This window comes from Cyprinodon tularosa, unplaced genomic scaffold (assembly GCF_016077235.1).
Source record: "Cyprinodon tularosa strain WSP-4 unplaced genomic scaffold, ASM1607723v1 ctg84, whole genome shotgun sequence".
NCBI lineage: Eukaryota > Metazoa > Chordata > Actinopteri > Cyprinodontiformes > Cyprinodontidae > Cyprinodon > Cyprinodon tularosa.
This window is the reverse complement of record NW_024039607.1, coordinates 1662292-1689142: the sequence shown is the minus strand read 5'-3', so window position 1 is coordinate 1689142 and position 26851 is coordinate 1662292. Positions and strand designations below refer to the sequence as shown.

General features: G+C 38.5%; 2 protein-coding genes across 5 annotated transcripts; both read right to left on the bottom strand.

Moving 5' to 3' along the window:
* Positions 1-13718: 13718 nt before the first annotated feature.
* Positions 13719-20504, bottom strand: dcakd (dephospho-CoA kinase domain containing). Its single transcript, XM_038272746.1, has 5 exons — positions 20064-20504; positions 17144-17256; positions 16483-16686; positions 15206-15293; positions 13719-14759 (listed from the first exon to the last, which is right to left on the bottom strand). The coding sequence occupies exons 2-5, from the start codon at positions 17253-17255 to the stop codon at positions 14474-14476; spliced, it is 690 nt and encodes a 229-aa protein (XP_038128674.1). The 5' UTR covers position 17256; positions 20064-20504; the 3' UTR covers positions 13719-14473.
* Positions 20505-20680: 176 nt separating this feature from the next.
* On the bottom strand, positions 20681-26645 carry pus3 (pseudouridylate synthase 3). Of its 4 annotated transcripts, none has more exons than XM_038272744.1 (7): positions 26524-26645; positions 25782-26190; positions 24927-25204; positions 24672-24855; positions 24473-24582; positions 22057-22229; positions 21334-21599 (listed from the first exon to the last, which is right to left on the bottom strand). In XM_038272744.1, the coding sequence occupies exons 2-7, from the start codon at positions 26184-26186 to the stop codon at positions 21334-21336; spliced, it is 1416 nt and encodes a 471-aa protein (XP_038128672.1). In that variant the 5' UTR covers positions 26187-26190; positions 26524-26645. The 4 variants fall into 4 exon arrangements, with proteins under 4 accessions (XP_038128673.1, XP_038128672.1, XP_038128670.1 ...); XM_038272742.1 differs by having other exon boundaries at positions 25782-26197; positions 26524-26638; XM_038272743.1 differs by having other exon boundaries at positions 25782-26193; positions 26524-26637.
* Positions 26646-26851: the final 206 nt, after the last annotated feature.

Below are 26851 nucleotides of genomic sequence, written 5' to 3'. Positions count from 1 at the left end.
TGCCCTGGGGCTCACTGACAGAAGCGGGGCTGCCGCGCCACCGGGCCCTCTGACCACCATCAGTAGACAATGCAGGTGAAGTGTCTTGCCCAAGGACACAACGACAATGAAAGTCGGAGTCGGGGCTTGAACCGTCAATCCTTCGATTTCAGGGCAAACTCCTACGTCCAACACCACTGTTGCCCCAATAAATGCCAATTTACCCGTCTCATGCTTTATCCTACCATCACCAGGGAAAATTATATTCTTAAGTTCTCGATTTAGGGCAGGGAAATATGGACTCATGTATAGTGAAGTTGAATCCGGAAGGTCCTGGCAAGAAGATGCAAACAGACTCCACTATAAAAGGCACAACCTAGAACCCAAGGTTTCCAATCTAGACACACTCCCTTGATATCCTTTCCATAAACCCCACAATAGGACAAGAGAGTAAGCCTGAGTCTGTGGACAAAGTTTGACAGTGTGCTGACACAGCTTCTGCATAAAATACAGGGACCAGGTAGCCCTTAAAAGCATCTCTGAAATCCCATAATCCTGCAGCACCATAAGAGCCTACCTGATGGATGTGATTATGAGATTTTCTTCAACAAAATATAGTAGATTGAACAACCAAACTCCAATGACACCCTCCGTATTTCCACAAAGGTCAAGATGTTGTCTGCTGGTCCATGGCCAAGGGGAAAACTATATTGCTCCTCTTTGATTCAGGGCTTGAAAGTCATTCAGAGCATCCTTTGCCACTGCCTAAAGTTAGCTTCTCCAGAGCAGCCGGGGAGAGATTATGCAACTGCAATAAGAGATTAATTTATTTTACGGCTATAAATGCATCTTGATCAGGAGCGCTAATAAACGTGAATGGTGCTCTGTGTTAAATTTGGCTTATTGTATTTGTATAAATTGAAAAATTGTCTTTGTAACTTAATTAAGTCAACAAAATATCAATATTTCATTTTTTGTGTTTCTAATACCAATGTATGTATTGATGACTGTGTGGTTTCATTATGTAATGTGCCAATTTGGTCAATGCATGCAACTAAAGCTGAAATGGTATGCTTCCATAAAATGATGAGTTTAAAATGTTTTAAAAGGTAGTCTTGTGCATTATCTGTCACTTTTACTCACAAACTCCAATCCAAACAACCACTCTTTTCTATCCACTCACATTAAACATAGTGTCACTCACCTAATCAGGTTGACCAATCAGCTCCTCTGATCCCATTAAACTGTGAAACCAGCCTTTAGCCCTCCAAATGTTACACACAAAAAGAATCTCAGAAGCACAACAAGAGGCAATCAGCACAGAGGACATCACAGCTTTTTTAAATGCCAAGTAAGGCGTGAGATAATTGCGATTCAGAAACAAAGAAGATATGCTGGTTTATGCTCCTTCAAAACATGAGGACACGGCAAGATAGGGCAGGGGCAAGTTAGGAGACGGATGTTCGGACAGATCAGAGCAAAGCTTAGATCTGCTCTGCAAAGTGATCCAGGGCACATTAGGCTCTGCCGTGACGGCAGCACAACTGTCAAACACGAGAAAATAGCTTTCAGGCATAAACTGTTCAAACTGTCCGTTTTTTTTTTTTTCAATAGCTTGTTTGACAATATGAAATTCTTTGGACACAGTTCACCTTTGACATTGGCCACCAAACTGTCCCTTATCAAGTTTTAAGTAGAAAGTTAAAAGTTCAGAAGTAAAAAAGTTTGGCAGATGTTTGTAAATGGTAAAAAAAAAATCTTATTCAGACCAACAGAATAAAACAACAGTTGGATGGAAAACATTTATACCACACTATCACAATGAGTTCTACTGTCTTCATGTTTGGCCTTAATTATTTTTTGCATATAAAACCAAGACACCCTCCCATCTAAACCAAAGCTGTTTTAGGGCAGGGAAAAAATAAATCCCCCAGACACAATTAAGACTTAGGTTTTGTGCATAGGCAGAGGTCAACTGAGCCACGTGGCCATATAGAAAGCCAGGCCAGCCCAGGCTGCTTTCTCCTTGCAGGGCGTATGAGCACATCGTCACATTAGAGACTTCACGTCACAACATCAAAGACAAAAGCCTCAGGTTGTGCAAGAAGAAAGCTCTTGCTTCAGAGACCCTTGGATGCTAGTATGAACAGATTGTCTGTAATATCTGTTGATTTTCTTAAGGAGTTTGAATGACACATGCATCAACATCTTAATACCGTAATATTGAAATCTTTTAGGAGTTATTGTGCTAAACAAAAGTTTCTGGACCCTTACAGAGTTTCTGTTTTTTTGTTCTTTGGCTCACTAATAAATTCATTTATTAAAGGCAAACAACAAGACCCAAATGACCTAATGGGAGAAAGTAATTACCCCTAGAATGTAATAACTGGCTCTGCCACTTTCTGTGAAGAAGTTTTTCTAATTACTAGCAATCAGTCTTTTACATTGTTGTGCAGGGACAATTTCTCCAACTCCTCTGCAGAACAATTCGAAATCAGTCTCCTAGGAGGGTTTTCAAGCATGAACAAACAGTTCAACACTCGACTATAATTTGACCACTTTGTCTAATTTTTTTGTTCAGCAATTTAGTAATGGACTTGTCTGCTTACTTTAGATCTTGAACTGCTAGGTAACCTAAATATTTATTATGTTATTAAGAGGGCAACATTCATTTTACCATCATTTATGACAAGTCCTCCATGTCCTGATCAGATATGGCCCTTTTGTCTGATATTAACATTTTGTTTAACGATCTGATAGATTTGATGATCTGATGGATGTTGACCGGCTGTGCAACACGCCGTGCGGGAGACCTCAGGGTAGGTTTCAAAATCTCTGCAGATGCTTCTAATGCAGTCATCGCAACAAGACAGAGATTTGGAGTTAAGCTTTCTTCCAAGAGACGCTGCTGTTTTTAATTTACACTCTTTCACAGAGCTTTGCAGAGATTTAAAGAATTTCAGCTGGATCAATTTCCATAGCATTTAAGCGTGGGGATTTACCGTATTAAGACTTCATATAGGTAATCTTTTTTATGCAAAAGCCACTGAAAGAAAATTTAGAGATATTCATTTACACACACTGCCCTATAAGGAAACAGAGACAGCTACAGTCTGACATTTGCAGGGGCAAAGTTGTTGAGGCGTGAGGCTTATCAGGCTACTGCAGAACGCGCACGGACCCTCGCAGGGAAGCGTGTTTGAGTGTGTGGGGTCAACACTGCCTGTGTACGCTCCTCCATGTCTCTGTAGAGACAGGGCTCGGCCTCCCATGAAATGTCTGAAGTGAAGTTAATGAGCCCTTGTTGCTGTTATCTTGAGCATTGCTACTTAACTCACCGGGGGAGATCCGAATTAGAGATAGATGCATTAACTGTCAGGCCAAATTGCCCTTCATGCTAACGCACACTTCCTACGACAGAATGGGCGAGCCACCTTCCCACACTCTTTAACAGCTTTATTGGTGTGGGCATGCTCTAAATCGTGACATTTCTGTTTTTGTGCTATAGGTTTCACACAGGGACTTCAAAACATCTACATTTTCTCCTGATAATTCGTTTTGACATATAAATGCTTGAAACAAAAGGCTAAGCTTTGTATGTAAAAGAAAACACAGTCACAGAGGGGTCATAAGCTGGCAAATCTTTCATTTGGAAATCAAAGCTACAGAACAAAGTTCCTATCCAGTGAGGCATCCCAACTGCATCTAGAAAAACTCCTTCTCAGCACCATGTTGATGTCGATGACCACTGACATTAAACAGAATCCTCCCCGCTGTTCTGCCATCTCTTTCGGATGTGTGATCTCAGGGGTCACCACAAGCCTGGGTGTATCACCTTGGATCCTAAAATTAAACGGTGAGTGCTAACATACACTGTAGCTGAACCCTTTCCTCAGGCAGCAGTGAGATTGGTGCATCAAGAAACCTTTTACACTTACTCAAGATAACGTTTGGAAACATGTCAACAGCACTGTTTTCAAACGGGGAACAACAGTAACCAGAGGTTCTATGCTAACTTGCAAAGGCGTCCAGCATCGTGTCACAATATAACTGCAAAGCCTGGAATAAAACACTAAGTAACACATATTGGTAAAGAAAAAGGGGAAAAAAATGCATGTTTAAAGAAAAGCTTTTGCAAATAAAAAGATGGATGATTTTCCACAGCGTCACAATTATGCATGGTAAAACATATTTTAACATAAAAAGAAAAAAATTGATAACATGATAAAATGTAAGAATATTTTAGAATGATGTGAACAATTACTTTTCCAGGGCAAAAAAGGGAAAACAGCTAGATTATCCAGTAAAAAAAAAGGGTCTGTTATCAGCCAAGCTGATGCTGAGTTGATCACAATTAGAGCTGTAATGGTAGGGTTTATGCGAGTCATAGCAGCCCTAATCACAGCTGCTCGGAGCTGCTCTTGTCTCGCTGCCCACCTTAAACAGTGCCACAGGCAACAAGCTCCTTGAAGTAAAGCTATGAAAATGCAATTGCACCCAAGATCTGATGAAAGCTGACGACAAATTCTGATAAGTTTTTGAAGAAGAGTTTTAAAGTATTTAATGAAACAACTTTTGGACTGTCATGGAGTATCTTGTAAACACAAGCCCAACTGGCTGCGTTTTAGGACATCAGGGTGATTAAAACATATATTTTAGTAAGACAGTTTATTCTGCAAAAAACATCTTCAGTGCTCTAACTGAGAGGACATGTGGTAATACATGACTCCGGTCATTTTCTCCTTATAAAGTGCAGCCATCCTGTCCCATGTGCAGAAAAACAACCCCAAAGCATGATATTTCCACTCCCATGCTATACAGTAAGGACTATATTTTTGGAAGGTTACTCTGTATTCTTCTTCCACCAAACACAGCGAGTGAAATTAATGCCAAAATCGTCTATTTTGGTTTTATCTGACTACTTAACTTTCTCCCATGACTCCTCTGGATCATTCAAATGGTCATTGGCAAACTTAAGGCAGACCTTGACAAGTGCTGGTTTAAGCAGTTCGTGCCATGCATGATTTCAAACCATGATGTCTTAGTGTATTACCTGCAACCTTGGAAACGGTGGTGCCAGCTCCTTTCAGGTCATTGACATGCTCCTCTGATGCAGTTCTGGGCTGATTTCTCACCTTTATTAGGATCACTGAGACCCCACGAGATGAGATCTTACATGGAGCCCCAGTCCCAGGGAGATTGACAGTCATGTTTAGATTCTTCCATTTTATAATCATTGCTCCAACATTGGACCTTTTTTCAATAAGATGCTTGGTAATTTAGTCTCTCGTGTGTTTGGACAAATCTTTGACCTTGGCCATGTTAGCAGTTGGATTCTTACTGATTGTGTTGGGTGGACAGGTGTCTTTGTTTAGCTAAAAAAGATGCACCTCAAACAGGTGCATCTAGTTTGGAATAATAATTGGAGTGAAGGTGGATTTTGCTGATTGGCAGGTGTTCAAATACTTATTTTTCTCTCTGTGTATGCATTTAAGCTGTGTATTTCAATGTAGATTTAAATATGTAAAAATTTACTACATGATCCATTCATTTTCTCTCATGCTTAATCCCAGTTGGGATCACGAGGTGTGCTGGTGGTGCCAATCTCCAGCTGTCTACTGGCGAGAGGCGGGGTACACCCTGGACAGGTCGCCAGACCATAGCAGGGCAACACAGAGACAAAAAGCATTCACACTCACACCTAAGGAGAATTTAGAGAAGCCAATAAACCTAACAGTCATGTTTTTTGGCTGTAGGAGGAAGCCGGAGTACCCAGAGAGAACCCTTGCATGCTCAGGGAGAACATGCAAACTGAATGCAGAAAGACCCTGGGCCAGGAATCAAACCCAGAACCTTCTTGCTGCAGTGCTACCCACTACAATCTAATAGAAACAAAAACTCTTCATAGGTCATTGTGTAGATATAAATACAACTAAAATTTGATTGACTTTATGGGAAGATCGAGCCAACAGTTTTAATTTTGCCTTGCAGCAGTCACCATAATTAAAGACGTTATAGTCAAGGTCACAGGTCATTGGGACTGCTGTTTTGAGGATTGTAAGTAGAGAAGTCTTAAAAAATTCCACTCTGTGTTCCTCATTGCATTTCTACATTTAAATCTGTCTTTTTGTGTTGTTTTTGGAGTAATGGCGTCTTCTTTAATCAATGATATTTAAGCTCATGTTTAAGACTGTGGATAATGAGACTGTTCCAAGAGTTTTAGTCAGCATCTCTACAAGGTCTTTTACTTTTGCTCTAGGGTTGCACCTTTCTATGTACTTCTTAATTTCCCACCTGAATACTACATCAGCTGAATATAGTTGGATATTCCCATAAGATGTTTATACCTGTGTGCAACTGGTTGAAAAGACTAACTATAAAGCTTCAAACGTCTGAAAAGTCCTAATAAAGGCGAACATTTTGAAAGGTCCTTAATTTTCTTAATATTTGTTGATTATTTCTGATTCATATTGTGATGTCAAACAGGGAAGCTGTGTACTTGATGTGTTAAAATGTATTTAAATAAGGTCCTTTAAGTTTTGTTTTTTAAATTTTTTTAATCAAAGCCTTTTATTAAAGGAGTAACATTGGTTAAAAGAACACAGAAAATAAATATCATTATCTAGCAAAGTATGAGATCTGTTTCGGGACCACAGTGTGGTTAGAATAAACAACAGATTTGATGCTCCAAAAACTGATGTTACCTGATGTATCTTCAGAGTAAAGGTAGAGATGCACTGAATTAATCATCTTGAATTACAGCAAATACAAGGCTGCATGTGTGCATGCATTACCCCATGTCCGCTGTGCTCCTTGAGAGAACGTGACAATGTGCACCCCCCCGTTATCATGCTTGATAAGGGCCCTGTCCACTGTGTCAGTGACTCAATACCAACGACCTTGTTCCCTCATGTCGCTGACTGAGCCAGGCTAACGCGCGGGGACAGGTTGAGTCATGTTGCTGGAGATGCTCCGCTGGCGTGTTGCCTGTCTCTTCACCTCACCGCGGCCTCGTGGATCCAGCCTGACATTAGACTACGGTAGCGCTTCCTGCGAGTTTCCCTTTCCATAGTATGACACTAGATGCCAGAGTTCAAGAACACTGCAGTTGCAGTAGTATATCCGGCTAGTTTATTCTACTTGTTGGTGTCAAACTGTATTTGGACCTTTTCTATGAAGGGGGAGAGAGAGCTCACTTTTTCTTTTTCTTTTTCCCCCTTGTATTGCCAAAAGGGTTAACATGTAAAGTCTCAATAAAAAGAAAAAACAGTCTTAAGAACATAATTAGCATTTAAAAGTATAGTAGAGGAAGTTCTTTTTTCTGGTAGATCATCAAAATAAGTGGTCCTCCAAATTGTCAATCATTCTGGTGATATGTTTACATAAGGTCGTCCGACGTGCTCGTCCCCATTTTCACTTACCGGTGGTGAGTCTGACACTGGAAAAATTGCAAATCTTCTTTTGGAAAGTAAACTTGTATGAGCAATGCAAACAGCAACTTTTAAACAGAGCGTGCACGATCAGAAATGGGCTTGTGCACTCTCTCGCACGCGTTTAATGGCGGTTCCCTCTGGGGAGTGGGTACGGGGTTGTGCATGTGCATTTTTTTATTTAAAAGTAGAGAGGGTGGGTATTTTCAAAAATTTGCGAAAATCCTCCACTATACCTTCAAGGAAATGATACTCAAAGATTAAAAAATAAAATGAGTTTAATGTTCTGGCAAAGAAGATCTCATATGAAAAAAACATAAAAAAAAGACTAAGGAGTTTTGCACCTGTGCCACCTTTTCATATGATGAATTAAAAATGGATTTTCTAAGGTTGGATTTTGTTATGAAACAGTAAACTTCTTGACATTCTCTTTATTGACCTGTACGGTGTGTTATTTGGTCATCATTATGATGTGAAAGAATAAACTGCTCACAGGTGAACTCTGTTCATCAGATGTCTTTTGAAGGAATCTGGTTGTTTTGGATTTTATTTGAAAGTGTCAGAGTACATACAGCTGAATGGAGTATATGTTTAATTTCCCAGCTTTTATATTTATATATATATATATATATATATATATATATATATATATATATATAGCAACAGGCTCGGTGCGTTATCTGACCTAAGCCTTTTGTGTTTTTTCTCCCAAACTCCATTTTTGAAATAGAGCTTTCTGTGGTCGTAATACTGTGTATTAGAGAGTGTAGTGTCGCAATGTTCACAGAAGCGCCGAGGTCTTTTCCTCGTTGTTAGAGCTTCCATCTTTCAACTGACTAGCTTTGTTTACATTATAGACGGGAGCTCTTCTTCTTCATCTTCCTCTGTTTTGTAATGGCGGTTGGCAAACAATTTATAGGTGCATTACTGCCACCTTCCAGAATGGAGCGACGCGAGCTCTTCTCGCGAGTCCTTCCGTATAACAATGATGTCGTATGTGATTGGAGGAGCCTGATGAGCCTTCGGCCCCATCGTCCAATCACGTGTGAGCTTTTGTGCACTACGACTACTCGCGAGACCAGCATATAAGCAGACATGTTTGTGTTACTATACTCAGAAGAACTTCATCTCCAGTTACCGTGTTTGTATTTTTTTGTTACGTGAACAATGGCTGCACGACGTCTCGCGTTCAACTCGCCTCCAACTGCTTGTAGTCCACAGCTTTCGGCCAGTCCGCAGACTGACGAGAAGAAACTGCTGATTGCTATCAGCGGACTGTCTCGTCAGCTCACCCAGCATGCTGCCGACATGAATGAGCGGCTCACTCAGCTGGAGAATTCTATGCACTCCAGGTTGCAGTCCATAGAGGACAAGATGGCGGCACTGCAGTCCAGCAACTTTGCGGGCTATACGAACTCGAGGAAGAGAAGACGGGTGCACAACGCCACGCTAGCGGTAAATATATGTTCGATTACTGGTAGCTATGCTAAAAGTAGCCTAGCTTAGCTAGGCAAGCTAAAGACAACCTAGCCTAGCTAGGTAAGCTAAAAGCAGCCTAGCTACGGCTAACAGCACCCTTGCAAGAACATGCTTTATTAAAGTGTATTTTTTGTGACTTACAGGAAGCAGTACGCCGTCTCCACAACTCGGAGACTAATTGCAGGCGCTATGAACCGGAGCAAGGGTAAGATTTAAAGAATATGCTTTCATTCTGCGGTAAAAGGCAATGGATACGGATAAATACCGACCATAGCTGTCCTTTTTTTTTTTCACAGACTACTGGCGCCTCACAATGAGGCGGTGACCTCCTATTTGCTCGGAGCCATCTCGGCAAGTCCAGATTTGCAGGATGTTGATAAAGACGACATTGTGTGTAAGTGACTTGTTTTAATGTTTTCTCCTTCCTTGTTACTGTGACTTGCGTTTGATTTTTTATTCATACCACTCTCATTTAATTGTTTTCCAGCTGCCTGTAAGACGTATTATGAGACGGTACGCAGGAGCTTCAGATATACGCAACAAGCCAACACGCTGCGTGCGGAGGCTGCCAGGCAATCTGCTCGGAGTGGGGCCAGAAGAAAGAGGGTAAGACTTTATTTGGTGACTATTTTTCAGGTGCATTGATAGAGGTGTTGTGTCCATACGCAGTGCGCTGATTCATTGTTTTTTTTTTTCAGCTGCTGAAAGCGAGGCAGAGTGTGCTGGCAGATGAGGAAGTGGAACTCTGGAAGTCCGCCACCGTCGACCTCATGTCCGACGAAGAAGATGGCGTCGTCGGGGGTGTCTCTGGATGGATTGTACGGTCGCCGCCATTTCGTAGGCCGGATCTCACTGAACTCTGTGTTAAGCTGCAGTCCCGGTTAGAAGCGATGCCGAAGTACAGGGCCACGCACAGTAGGCGCCTGCACATCGGACCTGCCTTGGAGGGAATGCTGCCAGTTACCTCCAACCCCGAGGAAGCAAACGGACCATTCACGGACTTGTAATTTTTTGTAACGCATGTGTTTGGATACGCGTTGTATATAGTTGTGTGTGTTTTAATAAAGCTCTTTCTTTGCATAAACAGCTTCCTGGCAAATGTTCATTTCTTGTATATTTCATTCATGTCCTTGATGGTAGCATAATAATTGTGTAGTAGTGTAGGATAACATAAATACACACCATATGAATGAATAAATATATATGAATGAGTAAATATATATGAATAAATATATATATGAATAAATATATATATATATATATATATATATATGAATAAATATATATATGAATAAATATATATAAATATATATATGTAAATATATATATATGCCAACCAATCACGAGCGACTTTACTTGTTTAAAAAAAAAAGTGGTTCCGTCCAATACTCAGTAAGAAAATTAAAGCCTGGCGTGGCCACGTGTGGTTTTGCTGCCAATCACGAGCGATTTCATTTGTTTGAGAATAGTGGTTTCAGCCAATACTGAGAAGGTTATTCAAGCCAGACCTGGCCAGCCGCGCGGGTTTGCTGCATTCATATGCTAATTAGGGCCATTAGTACAGCTGATCGCTCTCCACATACGTCATGGTACGTTTCCGACAATTTGTGGCACGACAAATGCGGACAAGCACGGGTTGCAAATTGTCGGAAACTGACGAAAATCAGGCAGATCTGCGGGAGTTTACGGGGGTTTACGGGGACGAAAATCTCACTTTTCATGCAGTGAACTAAGTTGTAAGGAGAATGGAAAACATCATCATCGTGAACATGGTGAAACACGGTGGTGGTAGCATCATGCTGTGGGGATGCATGATGCTAATCATGTCCAATCAGTTTAATTTAACACAGCTGGGCTCCAATGAAGGAGCAGAACCATCTCAAGGAGGATCAGAGGAAATGGACAGCCTGTGAGTGAAATATGAGCGTCACAGCAAAGGGTCTGAACACTTTTGACCATTTGATATTTCATTATTTTTTTTTTTATAAATTAGCAAACGTTTCTACATTTCAGTTTTATTCTGTCGAGATGGGATGCTGAGTGAACATTAATGACAAAATTATTTTATTAGCAAATGGCTACAATGAAACAAAGAGTGAAAAAATTAGAGGTCTGAATACTTTCCATACCCACTGTATATGGAAGGAAATCCTGGAAGAAAATCTGTCAGAAGATGTAAATAATAAGAGGATCACATTCCTGCCAGATGATCCTAAACATTCAGAACTAAGATTAAACGTTTAGCGTTGCTCATTTTAAATTTAGATGGAAATACTTTTGAGAATGTGGCAAGACTTGAGGATCCCTGGAACAGGCAGGATATGGGTGAATGCACATTAAATTGATCAAATAATTTTAATGTTCAACAGGTCCTAATGTTTTTGCTAAGTCCTCTGGGTATTTGATAGTAAAGGTCCTTCAACCCCTGAGCATTTGTTTTCTCATTTTCTTAATTTCAGCCGCTTTTTTATTGCTAGTAAAATCAGTGAGTAAATGGCAAAGCTGTCGTGCTGGTGTGTCGAATGAGAATATTAAAACACCTAAAAGCCTCTAGGGCCCAGGCATATCATTTAGCAAACAGTCTCTTGAAAGTGATCCAAACTCACATCACACCTCCTTATTGTTTTTATAAAAGACTTTAATTGGTTAAAACAGTAGCAGTTGGATAACGATCAAAGCTATATTGCATTGTTTGTTTGGCTTTATGCGTGCTGTTTTACCTTTTTCTCCGTGGCAGTAATGTAAGCGTGAGAGATGATGAAAAACCACTTAGACTACAGATTACAAAATGTCGACTCTCTATGGCGCCATAGGCTAACTCTCTGAACATGATGGTGACATTAAGCAAGCATTTACCCCCTGCCATTAGTAAATTATTTGGTTTGTTCTTAGAACGGACCCATTACAGACTCTAACGCAGTGGGAGATCTTTTACACAGCGTCACAATGAAAAGCTTTAAAGTTTTCTCCTCCTCCTAACTTAGCACCTTCAGATTTAAAATCTACTTTATATTCAGAGGGAGACTTCACCACTTATCTTCCCTAAAGCAGTCACATTTGCTGGTACAGATATAGTCTGCATTTCACAACCTGGTCTGGTCTTTTGTCTAAGGAAGATAGATGAGCAGCTGGCTGCTTTCTAAAGCATATAAATTAGGATTTATTTGATCATATTGTGTTGAAAACAGCAGAAGCTTTTCATTTTTTGAAATTGCTTCAAAAGCTTTATCCCGCAAACTCTACCCTAAATCAAAACATGAAGGATTTTTAATAAAATTTCTATTTACCAAGTATTATAAGAAAATGTTAGCTTTCCTTTGATTCATTGTACAGTTATTTTTAAAACAAATCTTTCTCAGAACTGTTTCACATCTGGGAAACATGAATATAATCAGCTTTAGATACTGATAAATGATGTTGGACTACATTGCTCTGCATTTCTTGGTTCAGCCTCAGTAAAAAAAAAAGCATGTCTGATGTCATCCCACAAAATTTCTGTTGGATTAAGGACTGGGGTCTGGGCTGACCACCTCATGAGGTTGAACTATTTTTTGACTTCTCCAGCTGAAAACTGAAGCATCACCACCCTTTAATATTGTTAGGATCTCAAATGGGAAATTCGTTTTCTTAACAGCCCCTTTTCAATGGCAGTGGGGCATGTGTTTAAATCCATTTTTAATGAACTTTGAAGGGCAAACAAGAGAGAAAGAAGATGGAAATAAGTCGGGCTAAATACTTGTCTATCGTTCTAAAATGTCTCATTTGTGGAATTGTGTGTGATTTATGTTTCCAGTCTTATGCATGCATACATGTGATTTTTGTCTTCCCCGCATGTGTCTGAGCCCAGGCGACTGCCCCCGCATGCCTCAGCCCAAGTCAGTTTGCATTAACGCAGCGGCGTCTTGATTACAAACAGCACGCAGACCAAAGATGGCTTCAGATGGAGTCAAATGAGCCACGTAGACTGGTGGATCCTCAGTGCCAGAATGATGCAACTGCACCTGCCTGCGGGCTTGAATCTTCTTCTCCAAATGTGGACAAAAGAAAGGACATGTGTTCAATAAATTCAGTTGTGTTTTCTAAAGAAATTTGACTTACACATTCTCCTGTTGGAGAGAGTTACTGAAAAAATTTTGTCTTTAGAAATGAAAGCTGTCTTTGAAAGGCGGATTTAATAAATAATAACATAACTCGTATGTCACCTGAAGGTTATGCAGCTCTGATGAGGTTAACATTCCTGCTTTTATTCAAGTACAAAAAAAGGAATAGAGCGGAATTTCAGATCTACCTGCAAATAAAGGTTTGATTCTAAAAGATTCCAATAGTATGTTGCTTTTTTCTAAATCCTTCCTTTAATAAATATATAGGCAGCCAGTGGAAGGCTGCTAAGGGGATAAACTTTTTCCTTCAGCTTCAACTCCAAGGTTCGGGGCCTGTTAACAGAGATCTATTGAAAACAAGATTGTTTTCCTGTTTCTGTTAACACATTTACACTGTAACTGCCATCTCTGTGCAAACCAAACTAGTAGAAAAGTAAAAGAAATGTCATAATTTCATCGCCACACCACTAGTAGGCTGTATATGTATTAAAACTCAACATGTGCATGCAAATAAACACTTCGTATTTTAAAAAATAAAGGCAGATTAACATCTTTTTTCAAAATGCAATCCATTTTAAAAAGATGTCTCTGTTAAAAATCTGTTAGTTGAACATGAACATTAGAAGCACAACAACAAACCTTTTCTATTTTCACCCAAAAACATGTAAACAGGGCCTCCGTTTATAATATGGAGTTAATTGACAAAGAAAAAACAAATTGACTGAGACAGTTTTACAGTGGTTTGGTCAGTTATATTTAAGTTAGACATATCAGGTTACAAACAGTCTAGTGTGCAAAAAGACAATTAAAACCATACTTTATTTGACCAGAGAACACATGAAGTGTAAGAAAATACAGTGATAAATATGAAATATCCTAATTCCTACTGTTCTCAGTGAATAAAACACAGATTGTCGATTACATTCGGACAAATAAACCATCACTATACAATCATCATATGTTCAGTATACTCCAGTTTTTAGCGCTTTAATTTGATTCTTAGGAAACGTATATGTTGTTACTAGCGCAGGCACCATTTAGCAAATCATTTAAAGCGATTTGGTGCCAAATAAATGAGAATTTAAAATCTCAATTAAAAGGTAGCAGCTATTAAAAGGTATTTCTTATTTTCAGCTGATAAAATCCTTCAGTTTGTTCTATTTAAAAAGATTAAACATTTATATTTAAAAAAGTAGATATAAATCTGTTTGGGTTGTTTTGTATTCATGAGAAATCTTACTTTTATGTTAAGATGAAGATGATCTACTTCATAATTTTCCCCGTTTAGTGTTTCTGAGGAAGCTGCATTCTTCACACTAAATTCAATGTGCCAGTGGGGTTTTTCTAGGTTTGTGTCAACATTAAGCTCCCGACTGCTGCGCTGTTAGTGGAAGGTGCTGTGCAACACATTTTAGAGCAAAACGCATCGTTACTTTCAACCTGTCTTTGCCTGATTCTAATCATAGCTTCACTTCCTCTGCTTTGTTAGGACAACAGCAGCTTGACTGCATAGAGCAGTATCCCACCTAAACCGGCAGTGGCAGCCATGGCGATCACTCTGACTAAGAGGAAGTCCATGGAGTCCTCTAGTTTAGTGTGGAGCTGCAGGACCTGCCTGTGGGTGTCCTCTCGGCTGCCTGAGTTTTCAATGACGTGGTTGGCCAAGCCCCGCTTCTCGTTGAGCGGCATCTGCGCTGCGACACGCTGCTGGGCCTGCTCCTGCGTCAGGTGGTCCCTCTGCATGAGGCGCTGGAGCTGAGTTGCAGGGTCGCTGGAATACAACAAAGGAAATGAGAGTTACTGATTCACCTCTTAAAGACTTATTCTGTTTTTGATTTTGTTACAATATAATGTTTAAACCAGCTCTGGCTACTGCAGCAAAGGTTTACTGCTGTTCCATCTTTTATCCATAATTTACACTGTAGCTAAACAGGATCTACAGAAATGACTGGAACCGTAATAAAATGTTAAATTTGATTTTGGAGCCACTGGTGCCTTCCTTCAGCAGCCATTGGCTAAGAAACGGGAGACACACTGAACAGAACACGACTAGTTGAGGTAAGAGAAATCTGAACCCAGCTTAACTAAAGATGTGGTTAATCGCATCAATTTAAATGTTTTAAAAAAGCAGGAGATTGTTTCCTTTTAATACATTTATAATCAGAAAACAAGTGGTATAAAATATCTGAGGATTGGAAAAATGAAGGCAGCTCTCACCAGTAAACTACCACGGTGTGGTTCAAAAACTTGGTGAGACGTCTTGTTTCAAAGAGGAGAGGCACATCCAGAACCACGTAGCGGTACCCTAGGAATCAGAAATAATTAGTGACTTCTTTGGGTTTAAAGATAATTAAAATGCACTTATATTTTTTTATTGAAATAATAATAATAATGCAACCAATAAAATTAAATGTTCTAATAACAAATGGGGAAGACTGCCTGTTCACAGAGAGCTATATAGAAGAATTTTTTTGGGAACGTTATGTGGAAGAAAAAAATGTGGTCCAAGGTGTCCAAGCAGCAGGTGTTAAAAGACAGCATTTTCATCTGCCCATGATGCCAAACACCAGCTTTAATCACCACGCTACTAGGGTTGAAACAATTAATCATGATTAATCGATAATAGAAATAATATTCAACTAATTAAGTAATCGATTAATCGTTAGCTGGAGAATAGACTGTAAAATATGCCTTTAGCTGACAGAGCAACCCACTTACAGCAGTAATTATATTAAAATTGTAAAAAAAAAAAAAAAAAAAAAAAAAAAACATAAAAATTTTGCATTTAAGATAAAAAAAAAACTTTTTGTGTGTCAATATTCTCTAACTAGAACTCTTAAGGTGGAAATAAAGTTTTACTTTCACCTGGTTTAATTTCGTAACAAATCTACTCTAAGGAACCTTTAGCAATTTGATTATTAATCCAAAGAATTATCTACAGATTAATCAATTTGCAAAATGATCGTTAGTTGCAGCCCAACATGGTACCCTAACACCATTCAATGCGGCACAAAGGAATGATCTCAGGCCACGTTGAGCTCCGTCCTTTCTTTTCTCAAATGGCTCAAATGTAACTTTGAAGAATAAAAAACAAACAAATGATCTCAGATTACATCATGAAATGAAAACCAGCTAAAAAATAAAATCAGGAGCATGAATATGTTCCTTTAGGGCATTTATGCCCTTTTCAGAAATGATCTGTTCTCATACAGTTCTTTAAAATACATTTTATTCTTACCTCACACGAAGCTGGTATTCCTTCCTTTGATTCTCTTTTTGTTTCAATGTAATAGTCTACCTTTCTTAGAAAATAATTGTGGGTTTTTTTTTTTAGTTGGAAGTCATTAAAATAATTAGAACTATTGAAATGCATCACCCTGCAATTAAACAGTGAAATTCATACAAAAAAAAAAAACTTTTTAAAAATATTCAAATAGTCTGGGTTATCTGTTATCTCCATTTATTGATGAGACATAAACTGGTTTCCTTCTCACCTCGGAGGAAGCAGAATATGATCTCTTTGAGCATCTCTTTGTGGATCTCAGGGTGAGTGATGGAGTTCAGTAGCCTCCTCTTCTCTTCGTGGGCAAAGATGATTTGGCCGAGCTTCTGCCGGTCGATCTCCCCGTTTTCCAGCAGAACCTCGGGCCCAAAGTGATAGACAATCCGGGAATAGGCGGGAGTGTGCGGCTCCACAACTGACAAAGAAATTAAAAAACATTTTGGTAATGTCATTACAGACTCAACCAACTGAAACAGTTAAAATATTGTTGCATTAAATAGAGTAATACAATAATTAAATGTATTTAAACCAGGAGCAGAGTAAACTATTTCCTTTCTTCTAATCAAACATTGAACAGATTCATAATTTGCCTGTGAATATATCTTTTGCATAATCCCTATTTTTATTATCTTACATAAAGCTCCACCCTTCTCTCCCGCTCCAGCGACCTTTTTAATCTTTGCTACATTGCTAAGATGTCATCCCTGAAGTCAACGTCGACATCCCTTATGATTCATAACGCTCTCTCCAAGCATTTGTCTTAATGAATCCTTTTTATTTGATGCAGCCTGAAGATATCTTTGAGAGGATGACGCTTTTAGAAGATGCTGAGGATACGGGGCTAGTTTACAGAGCAGAGATACCGACCCTACCTTTCCTGGCCACCACATCCGCATCTATAATGGGGCAGCCGAGCTCCCGCAGCATTGAAGACACAGTGCTTTTCCCCGAGGCGATCCCTCCAGTAAGTCCCACCAGGAACATCCTGAGGCGAAGACACAAAAAGATGAATTCAGTAATAACACTAATCCGACCTTCTCTTTTGGATGTTATCAATTTCAAACTGTTTAAAAGAATAAATTACCTTTTAAAAGGTTTGCAGATGACTTCCACCCGTCCAGGAATAAAAGTAAAGGTATATCAGGGTACACATACACCAATCAGAAGTTTAGACACACTTCCTATGTCTTAATTTTTTATTACACCTCAGCCAAAACCAAAACACTTCAGGTGACTAAATCATGAGTCTCAAAAACCAACAAAGCACGGCGCATTAATCAAAATAAAAAGTGAAGAAGCTAAAAATACAAAAGTTGTTTTTAAGTTACTTCACAAGTTTTGGATTTTTGCTAAATAACTCTATAAACCTTTGCTCCATAGTTTGGAGTCTTCACTATGCATCGACATGGAAGAAAGTGAAAACAATAAGGAAAAGTCTCCAAATAAAGGAAATGTCCACACTGTTGACTAGCAGTGGAAATGTGCTGTAAATTAGCCTTGGGGTCCCGGCCCCAACCGGGGTCATAAGAGGATTTTTTGGGGGGTGATAAATCACTTTTGAAAAATATAGATACGCAAAATAAATGGAGCTTCCGACTAGAAATAAAGACGGCGAGCAGTTGGTCTCAAATTGGCTTTTTATTAGTCAGAAATTGTTTCTGTTAGCCTTCACTAGGCTTCTCCCATCTCTTCCATAGGCTGTCAGCAGGAGCAGCAGCTGCAGTAAGTGTTCACAGACAGTCGTAAACTTAAACTTAAAAGCTTACCATCAATGTTTTCCAAAAGGTTTTATAATTCTGGTTTTTCTATTCCCTCTCCAACCCCAGCCTTTAGACCTCTTTATTTTAATTGAATTAGTTAGTCCAATACAAAGTAGTCAACAATTGGAAGGCTTTGCATAAGGCCAATTGAGAAGTGTTATAGCCATAGTTATAGCCATAAGCCCTGTATTCAGAAACGCATATGTGGCAGAAACCTAACCGTTCATTCCACCTTGAAGGCACCATTTCCATAGCAAAAGGTGGTGGTGGTAGCATCAGAGGTCCGCAGCACAAGATTGGGCAGAGCTGGACATGGCTTAAATTGGTAGTGATGCTGTGGGCTGTTTAGTGGTAGAAAATGTGTTCAGTAACCTTGAAGCAATTTCTATTATTATCTAACAGAGTAGTGCTAGATTGTAGGGAGAAGCTGGATGTGAAAGTAATAAAAAAGATTAACCATACCAGTAGTCATAACAGAAAAGCAAAGCACTGACACTTAATGTCACTGTGACATGAAAAAGAAATTGAAATGATTTTACAAACCAATAAGAAGGAAATCCTTTAGAAATCAGCTACCAAAAAGCAGATGGCAACAAGCAGCTGAAAAGGTTTCTGGAAAGTGTTTATTCTATTCCGCAAGTCAGACTCCGGTGCTGCATTCTCTACATGTGTGGGCTGAGAAAAGGGTTTGAAGACTGGAACATTTATGTACAAATAAAGAAAGGCTCTGACAAAGTTTCCTAAAGCAGGAGAAAGTACAAGGATCTGATGAAACTGAAAAACAACACTGTGTTACAGGAAAATCACACCAAAACCACAGCGATACATGATGGTGGCTGAATCATGTGTCAAGTGAAGTTTTTTAAAATTGTGGATAAAGTTATGAATACTTGTATTGCATTGTCTTGTAAATATCTGACAGAAAGCTGAAGACGACGAAGAAGGATTTCAAATTTCTAACCATCACACATCCAACCAATTAAAAAAAATAATAATAATCCCAAGGACAGAGTTTGCCTAGGTAGTTTCCTCAAAAATGTTATATGGTAATCAGACATATTAATCTACCAAGGGCTGTGGAGAGATGTCTTAAAGTCTTCTAAAGTAGGGCAAGGAAAAATTATCAAGTCAAGAGGCAGTTTTCAATGACTATTCAATGACTGAATTGACTCAATTGTGCCATGTTGTTTATACATCTAATGTAAAAACACATATTTTCAAGACAAACAAATCTAAGTGAAAGAAGCTTATGTTATGTAGTAAAGAAGTAAAAGAAGCAAACAACACACATTTCAACATAACTAAGTATGAAAAAGTAAACGCTAATACTTCACAGACAAATTTCTTTTGGAATATTATTTCATGTCTTGCAGCTTTTTGCAGAAAAAGCAGTTTTACTTAAGTTATTTTAATGCCTTTCAGGAATGTAAATCAGAATATTAATTAAGCACAGTAGCAGTGATTCCTGGATAAATCTATGAATCATTCTAAATAATTAGTATTAGGTATAAAAAAATCCGGGTTAACAGGATTTATAATAACACATGATGAAAATTGTAAAATAAAGCAATAAACCTGTCAATTTCCCAAATTTATAACTTTTTAAAATAAGAATTCTCGTAATAACTTAGGAACTTAAAATAAAGATGAAATTTCATGAGTAAATAAAAAAAATAAAATAGAATTATATCATAAAGGAAAATATATATAAAATTTTTTTTAACAATTCCTACATGTGTCTGTGTTCTTGTCTCTATTCATACGCCCCCTGCTGGGGATGAAAAGAGCAACATGTTAAGTACAATTAATGTCATGTCTACAAAACTGGTTACCAAACTGGTTTCACTGGTCTAAATTTTTTAAACAAAGTTTATTTCGTCTAAATGCTTGATTATATCTTAACGTTCTTTTGAAGCTAAATTTAAGAACATCCACTCCTTCAATTACTACCTTAAAACTATAGTAAAATGACTGCAACTTTAACGACAGCTAATTTCGTAAAGACAGTTTTTCAAAATGTATTTATGTTTACCTTCTTTTAGTCAGAGAATCGTTAAATCGGCTGAGGTAAAGTAGAAATCCGATGAGGGGTCACAGTGCTACAGCATTCAAAACAGCCAGGATGCTAACAGGCTAACGTTAGCAAAAGTGTTTCATCAGGTCAAAACGACCACAAACTTTCGACCAAACGACGCCGTCATCTTAGAAATAAAAGTCAGAGCTGAATACAAGCAAGGTGTTTGGATATAGCTCTATGACAGAACACCGCAGATTTTATACTCCCATGAACACCCTATTTAAAAATAAACTAGCCTCCTAGCTAGTCCAGGTCCAACCTCTACATGACACCGGTCTAACTTCTTCTATGAACATTTGTTCCGCCCCATATAGACCTATAGATTCCTTCCCTTTCAAATATGTCAAAACAGGCACCCGACTCACACCATATTATAATTAAAATTGAAATGTAATCTAAATCTTCATTTTTTAAGGGTTTCTCTAAATGCACACCAGTTTCTCGTTAAAACTTAAATTCATTGTGTTAAAACAAATCTTTGTTTTCCAGTATTTTATATGTTGAATACTGTTTAACTGCCACTGCAGATAAGCAGTATGTTTGGTTATCCTGCAAAGAAAACTGACTGCTGGTCAAACACCTTCTCTGTATTTTAATTTGAAGGGCTTGCAGATTAAAATAGAAATACAAAAATTAAGATGAATACTGACTATTGTAAAATAATCCAATAAAAAAAAACCAAAACATTACATTTCTTACCATTTGATTTTTTTTTTATTAATTTTACATAATTAGAATAACACTTCAATTACTACGCAGATTAATCCTCTTTCGACTATTTCTAATTTGCTTAGGATCTGTTCCTTTCAACTGCTGAACACCTGAAAAATACCCTTGGCATGAAATAAGGATGTAGGCTGCTATAAAAAGATCGTGTATCTGTAGTGATTTCCGGAATATCAAATATAGTTTTCTATGAGATAAAGATAATCTCATATATAAAAAACACACAATGACAAAAAAGCTTTCAAATGCTGATTTCATTTGTTAGAATAAAATAAAAAGAAACACTGAGTTGCATACTGCTACTCGTAAATCTGGAGAAAACTGAGAATATTTATCTAAACAGTATGCTTAATTAGAAAAAAAAAGTTCACAAACAAAAGTATTAAAATAAATGAAAAAAATAAATATTTTTCCTTAAATTAAATCCTTTTACTTTTTTTGTCTTCTTAAAAGCAACAAAATCAAAATCCTCCAAGTCAGTTATGGTCCAAAACAGAAATTAATCCTCCTCTTTCTGATCGAAGCTTTGTTTTGGGATCTCAGAGGAAACAGATGGAGGGCGCGCATCGTAGGAATTTTTGGATTTCTTCCCTCTGTAAATCGTTTCATCTCCGTTCTCCCCCTCCTCTCGCTCCAGCCTTCCTCTTTTAACAAAGTGGTTTATCCTGGACTCCAGGCTCTCGCAGCATGGACGCTGCATCAACGGCCGGTAATTTTTCTGCCTGCTGCCTTCCAGCAGCCAGCAATGGTCGGAAGAAACACCACCTGTGGATTTGAGAGCAACAACCTAATTTGCATGACTCAAAAACCATTTCATTTTTTTCCAGTGTTTTTTTTCTCTTAAATTGTTAAAGCTGGTTGTGTTAAAAGGGGCTTGCATGAGTATTCAGGCTTCTTGAAACATTATATTCTCATTTCACAACAAAACAAAATGCTTTATAGCACCAAATTTGCTACATGTCTCTGCCAATATTTCAATTCTTCCCCTTTACAAAAAGAAAAAAAAGCCCTCAGTCTTAATAAGATTTAGTTTGACTGGGTCTTTCCCATATATTTTAATCTAAACCATCTCATTATGTGTTAGCTGCATGTTCTTATGCTGGAAGCTAGTCTATTAAAAGTTTTTTTTTCCTCTTTACGCTGCATTTTGGTACATCAAGCCCCATCAGTCTAAACATTTTTTTTTTCATATTTGGCCATTTTGAAAGCTACAAATTCTCACCTCTCTCCTCCAAACCCTGGATCATCCCGAGCAGAAGGTGGGCTTTGACTGCACTCTGCGTCCAGTGTCGCTGCAGTGACGACAGAACGTGATTAACCTCCTCAGTCTCCTGCTGCCAGCTTAAACCTTCAAAGTGGCAGTCGTACAGCACCAGAGGATAGTCCACTGCCATGCTGCAAACCAGAGAAAGCAAACTTTAACAACTTACCTGCTATTGCCCTCAACCAGCTCAGCAAACTTTTTTTAATGGGCTGGATTTTGAGGCTCTGCTTTAGGGGCTCAATCTAAAAAGTAATCAATAGGAAGCTACAGAATTTCTCTTAATCTTTCAATCAATTCTATATTTTTTTAGCAGAAGAAAAAATATAAATTTACCCTAGAGGGGTTTTATCATTTAATATTTTACCCATACAAGTTTGATTTAAAAGAATCTACTGCCTTTTGGCCTTTGACTTAGAAATTACCTGGTTTATTCACGAATAATACATATTTAATGTAATATTTAATGTTAATACAATACATTTTATACCATTTGTTAGTTATGTTAGCAAGCATAGATGACATCATACCCACTCCGCTTTGTTTAAAAAATATATAAATATAAAAAATATAACCGCGGATGTCTGGGGGACAGTGATTCGCCTACATGTTATGAATGCTGGCGCACCATAAATGATAAATTATGAACGGTTTAGTTAATGCCTTCAACTCGTTGGTCATGGGAAGACGTTACTTTGATATAACAAAACTGAATATCCTCGGAACATATGGGTGAGTAGAACATGATGTAATATCGTAAAATAAAGGGCCCAATGTAAAACAAAAACAAAAAACGGTGTTCCCTTTTAAGTAGCCATTAAAAAAAACAAAAAAAAAACATTTCACTTGATGTTCAACCATTTATAAAACAATCTACATCCCTTTGTTATAGTCTCCATAGTGCATAATGCATGTGAAAGCAAATGCCATGCATATTGTAATCCACATAGTTACAATACGCATGCAAAAGCTTGAAATCTGGAAAGTTCCTCAGAAGAGGAAGTTTCCCACCAACTTTGACCCCAAAATATGGCAGCCATGCTTGTAAGACTTAGCCACTGAGCTCTATTTATTCGCTGGATTGCTGATAGGCTGGAAAAACTGATGTCACCTGCCACCATCTTGGTACTCCCCACTTTCAAAGAGTTGTGCCATAAAAATGCCTGTAATGTAATCAATACATTTATATGAGAAGTACATTGTCAATTTAGCACTTCTGGCACATCATCAGATAGTGTGTGTGTAATATTCCTAATATCTATATCTTAATATCTATATTAGTATTATTATGCTCCATTGACACGTTCATTTTGTCCAGATGGATTTGTACATGTTATACTACATCATTTATAGACTTCATGGACTTTATACTGAATATGCAATGTGATGTCCCTATTTTTTTTTACCTTAAATGACAGTAATCTATTTATGCTATGAAACAGTAAGTGTGTTTCAAAGTGATGAGCTTATCTTTGTTGTAAAAGACTGAAGCCCCCCTGAAAATGAGAAAATCCTCTTTGTTCAATGCTTCAGCGCATATATTGTTTACATTCCAACTGGTCTAACTACGAAGTACCAATATCGCGGCTGGTGACATCACAGCACCATGTACTACCAACGGCCAATCAGCTATCCAGTGAATAAATACAGATCAGTGGACTTAGCAGACCTCAACTAAAATATCTATTTAAATGACTGACATACTTGTTTCACACACAAAATACACATCTTCCTTTACTGAACTTGTTGCTTTAGTTTTTCAAAGTAGAAAATGCGAAAAAGAACGACAACCAAAACATTATGAGCTTGTATTGCTAACAAGTCCAACCGTGGTTTACCCTTGCAGCTCCTATTCAATAACGAATCCAACCAGTGCTTTAACCTGTACCAAAAACAGCATTAGGTTGGCTTTGACATAGAGATCGACCGATAAGGTTTTTTTTAGAAGATACTGTTTCGTATATCAGGACAAACGATCCTCCATATGAGCTGCCAGTTTCTTTGGGCTGAATTATTCACCTGATATTGCTTTCTCCTCCTCCATTACCATGATAAAAATGTTATACCAGTCTCAATTTAAACAAGAAACATAAAATAAAATGTATCTGTACCAATGCAATGTATCTCAGACAATGCATGAGATACACTAATGTATCTGCAAACATATGCATGGATCCGCAGATGTCAGAAGAAAAAAAAAAACAACAACAATAAGTGCCAAATATGTCAGCTGACTGATATCCTTTCCAGGTCCAAAACTAAGAGCCACAGAACCTTTTTTTTTAAGATACAAAGATCAATGCAAAGACCTGAAAGCAAAATTCTTCTGTTGTCCATTAAAAGCAGCCTTAGCACCAACAGGCTGCTGTTTCATCACCTGTACTGAGGCTTTCTGGGGTTATTCTTAACATCCAGGAGTTCATCAATGATCTCTGGAGCCTCCAGCTTCTGTCCAATCAAAAGCAGCACTGCCATCATACAACGTACCTGCAGCAAGACATATGTAGTTAACAGCAGATTAGGATAGGTTACACAGGTGTTTAATGACAGCAATGAGTGTGTTAAGCTGTTATTACCTGATGGTAGAGGAAGGCTAAACCTTTGACCTCAAACACAAACACCTCATGCTGATCTGTACTGGAAACCACCCGGGGGTGTGCAGGCCTGACTGATGCTGACAGGATGGTCCTCTCAAACTGCAGGACACCGTTTCCCACATCCATCTTGCACAGGTTGCGAAAGTCATGAGTCCCCTCATATCTGATGTGCACCATTAAATATTTATCCAACAAAAATCACAAATATTTATCTCAGTTTAATTTCACACTCACTTTTTTGCAGCGTTTGCCATCAGCTCTACATCTAAGAACCCTCGGGGAAAGTAGTACCGGTACGTGCGGGACTGGCAGTCGAAGCGCGCACTGAAACCTTGCTCTGTGGGGGCCCAGTCAAAGATCTGTATGTCCTGTGGCAGAACTCTGTTCAACATTTTCACATATGGAAGCTCAGAGGTCGATTCCTTGGATTTGGCAGTGAGATCGAGACTCTCAGGGAGACTGACACCGAGTCCTCCGCAAAACTGGGTGGATCGCAGGTCAATGGTTATAACCTGGGAAAAAATGAATATGATCATATAGGTGAATTTGTTCAGTTTATTACTTCAGTCTTAATCTGAGACAGACAGAACGCATAATAGGGATTAAGGAACTTTTTTTTTTGGATTTCTAAAACAGGTTGGACATTTATTTTTTTTAATTATTTACTCTGACACTCCAAAATAAAATTAGAAAACGGCAGAAGCATAGAGCAAAACAACAAAAACCTAAGAAATAACAGCTGACTTTAACTTTCCAATATAATAATCTAACTTCTATAGAAAAACACCAGAAGTTTGCTGTCATCTATGTGAAAGAAGCCACATAGATGACTGCAAAGGTATCTTTCAAAGGTGCTACGGTCAGATGAGACCAAAACATTACTGCAAAGCCTTTGTAAAAAAAAAACTATTTTGTGTGGTAGAAAATAAAAAAGTGCTTAGCACAGCCTGCCATCCTTGAAGCACGGTGATGGTGGCATGATGCTGTGGGAATACCTTACTTCTGCGAAGAACCAGAAAGCGGGTCAGAATGGATTTTGTATTACAGTTATTTAGGAAGGCATTGAAGGACTGATTTTATTAAATTCACCTGAGAAAAAGCACTGACTCCTTTATCAGTTCGTCCACAGCGATGATAGTTGGAGCTCTGTCTGTCCTGGATCAGCCGTGTCTTCAGCAGCGCTTCAAACAGCCTGGCTTCCACTGTGTTGTCTGTGTTCTCCTGAACAGCAAAGCCCTGGTAGGACCAGCCCAGGTAAGCCAGCTTCAGGGCCACATGGCGCCGGGGATGGGAGCTGAAGTCAAAGGGGCGCTGCTTTCCTGACCTCTTCCTGCTGCTCCTGTCAGACATGGTGCAGTCTGGGCTTTCACTGAGAGGTGAACAGGACATCATTCCCAAATCCTCTCCAGCTCTGGTGGTTTGCCCCAGCTGGGACCTGAGCTTCTCAAGCTCATCTTCTAGCTCCTTAATCTTCTCGATTAAAGCATCTGACATGCTCCTGCTGACTGAAGATAAAAAAAAAAAAAAAAACATACAATAAAACACCTGACACGCATTTGAGTACAATCACAATGTATCTTAAAAACAAACAGTACACATATTATCCACTGTATTCATCGATTTAAAATAAAGATAATATATCCAACAAAAAATTCATGCTATTTTCTTTAAAAAAGCAAGCTTAACCAGAAAAACTCTAATATATCAATGCATTCCTTTTCCAGAACCGCTAAAGCGTCCAGCTAGCTTAAAATAAAGAATGAATAAGATGTATTTAAGTCCCATAGCAACGGTTGTAACTTCAACTTCTGTAAATGTGCGTTTACCTAACCTTATATCTTTATGCTCCAATTAAAGTTCAATTTTCGAACAAATCTCCGACTTTCTGTAACAACCACGCTGCTCTCCGTGTTCCTGTTAACGTTTAGGCGGAGACTTTTAGCAGGAGAACGTTCGCAGAGGATTCTGGGAAGTGTAGTTCACGACGGAAACGCTCCTTAAAAAAGGAACAGGGCATTTTTCCTTGATTTCACCAGACCAGACTGCTAGCAGTGTGTTTATTTACTTCAAAATTAAGAAGTCGTTCTAAGAATTAAGACACAAATAGTTCCCTTTTTCCAATCAATTGTTGAGTACTTTGTTAGCTTCACATTTTGAAT

Excerpts from the sequence above, each read along its gene's own strand:
- dcakd (XM_038272746.1), bottom strand. The coding sequence starts at position 17,255 with ATGTTCCTGGTGGGACTTACTGGAGGGATCGCCTCGGGGAAAAGCACT. Across the intron at positions 15,294-16,482 it reads CATATTCTGCTTCCTCCGAG|GGTACCGCTACGTGGTTCTG; the intron begins GTGAGAAGGAAA and ends TCTGATTCCTAG. Across the intron at positions 14,760-15,205 it reads CACACCGTGGTAGTTTACTG|CGACCCTGCAACTCAGCTCC; the intron begins GTGAGAGCTGCC and ends GTTGTATTCCAG.
- pus3 (XM_038272744.1), bottom strand. The coding sequence starts at position 26,186 with ATGTCAGATGCTTTAATCGAGAAGATTAAGGAGCTAGAAGATGAGCTT. Across the intron at positions 24,583-24,671 it reads TAGCCTTCCTCTACCATCAG|GTACGTTGTATGATGGCAGT; the intron begins GTAATAACAGCT and ends GTCTTGCTGCAG. Across the intron at positions 21,600-22,056 it reads CCAGGGTTTGGAGGAGAGAG|GTGGTGTTTCTTCCGACCAT; the intron begins GTGAGAATTTGT and ends TCAAATCCACAG.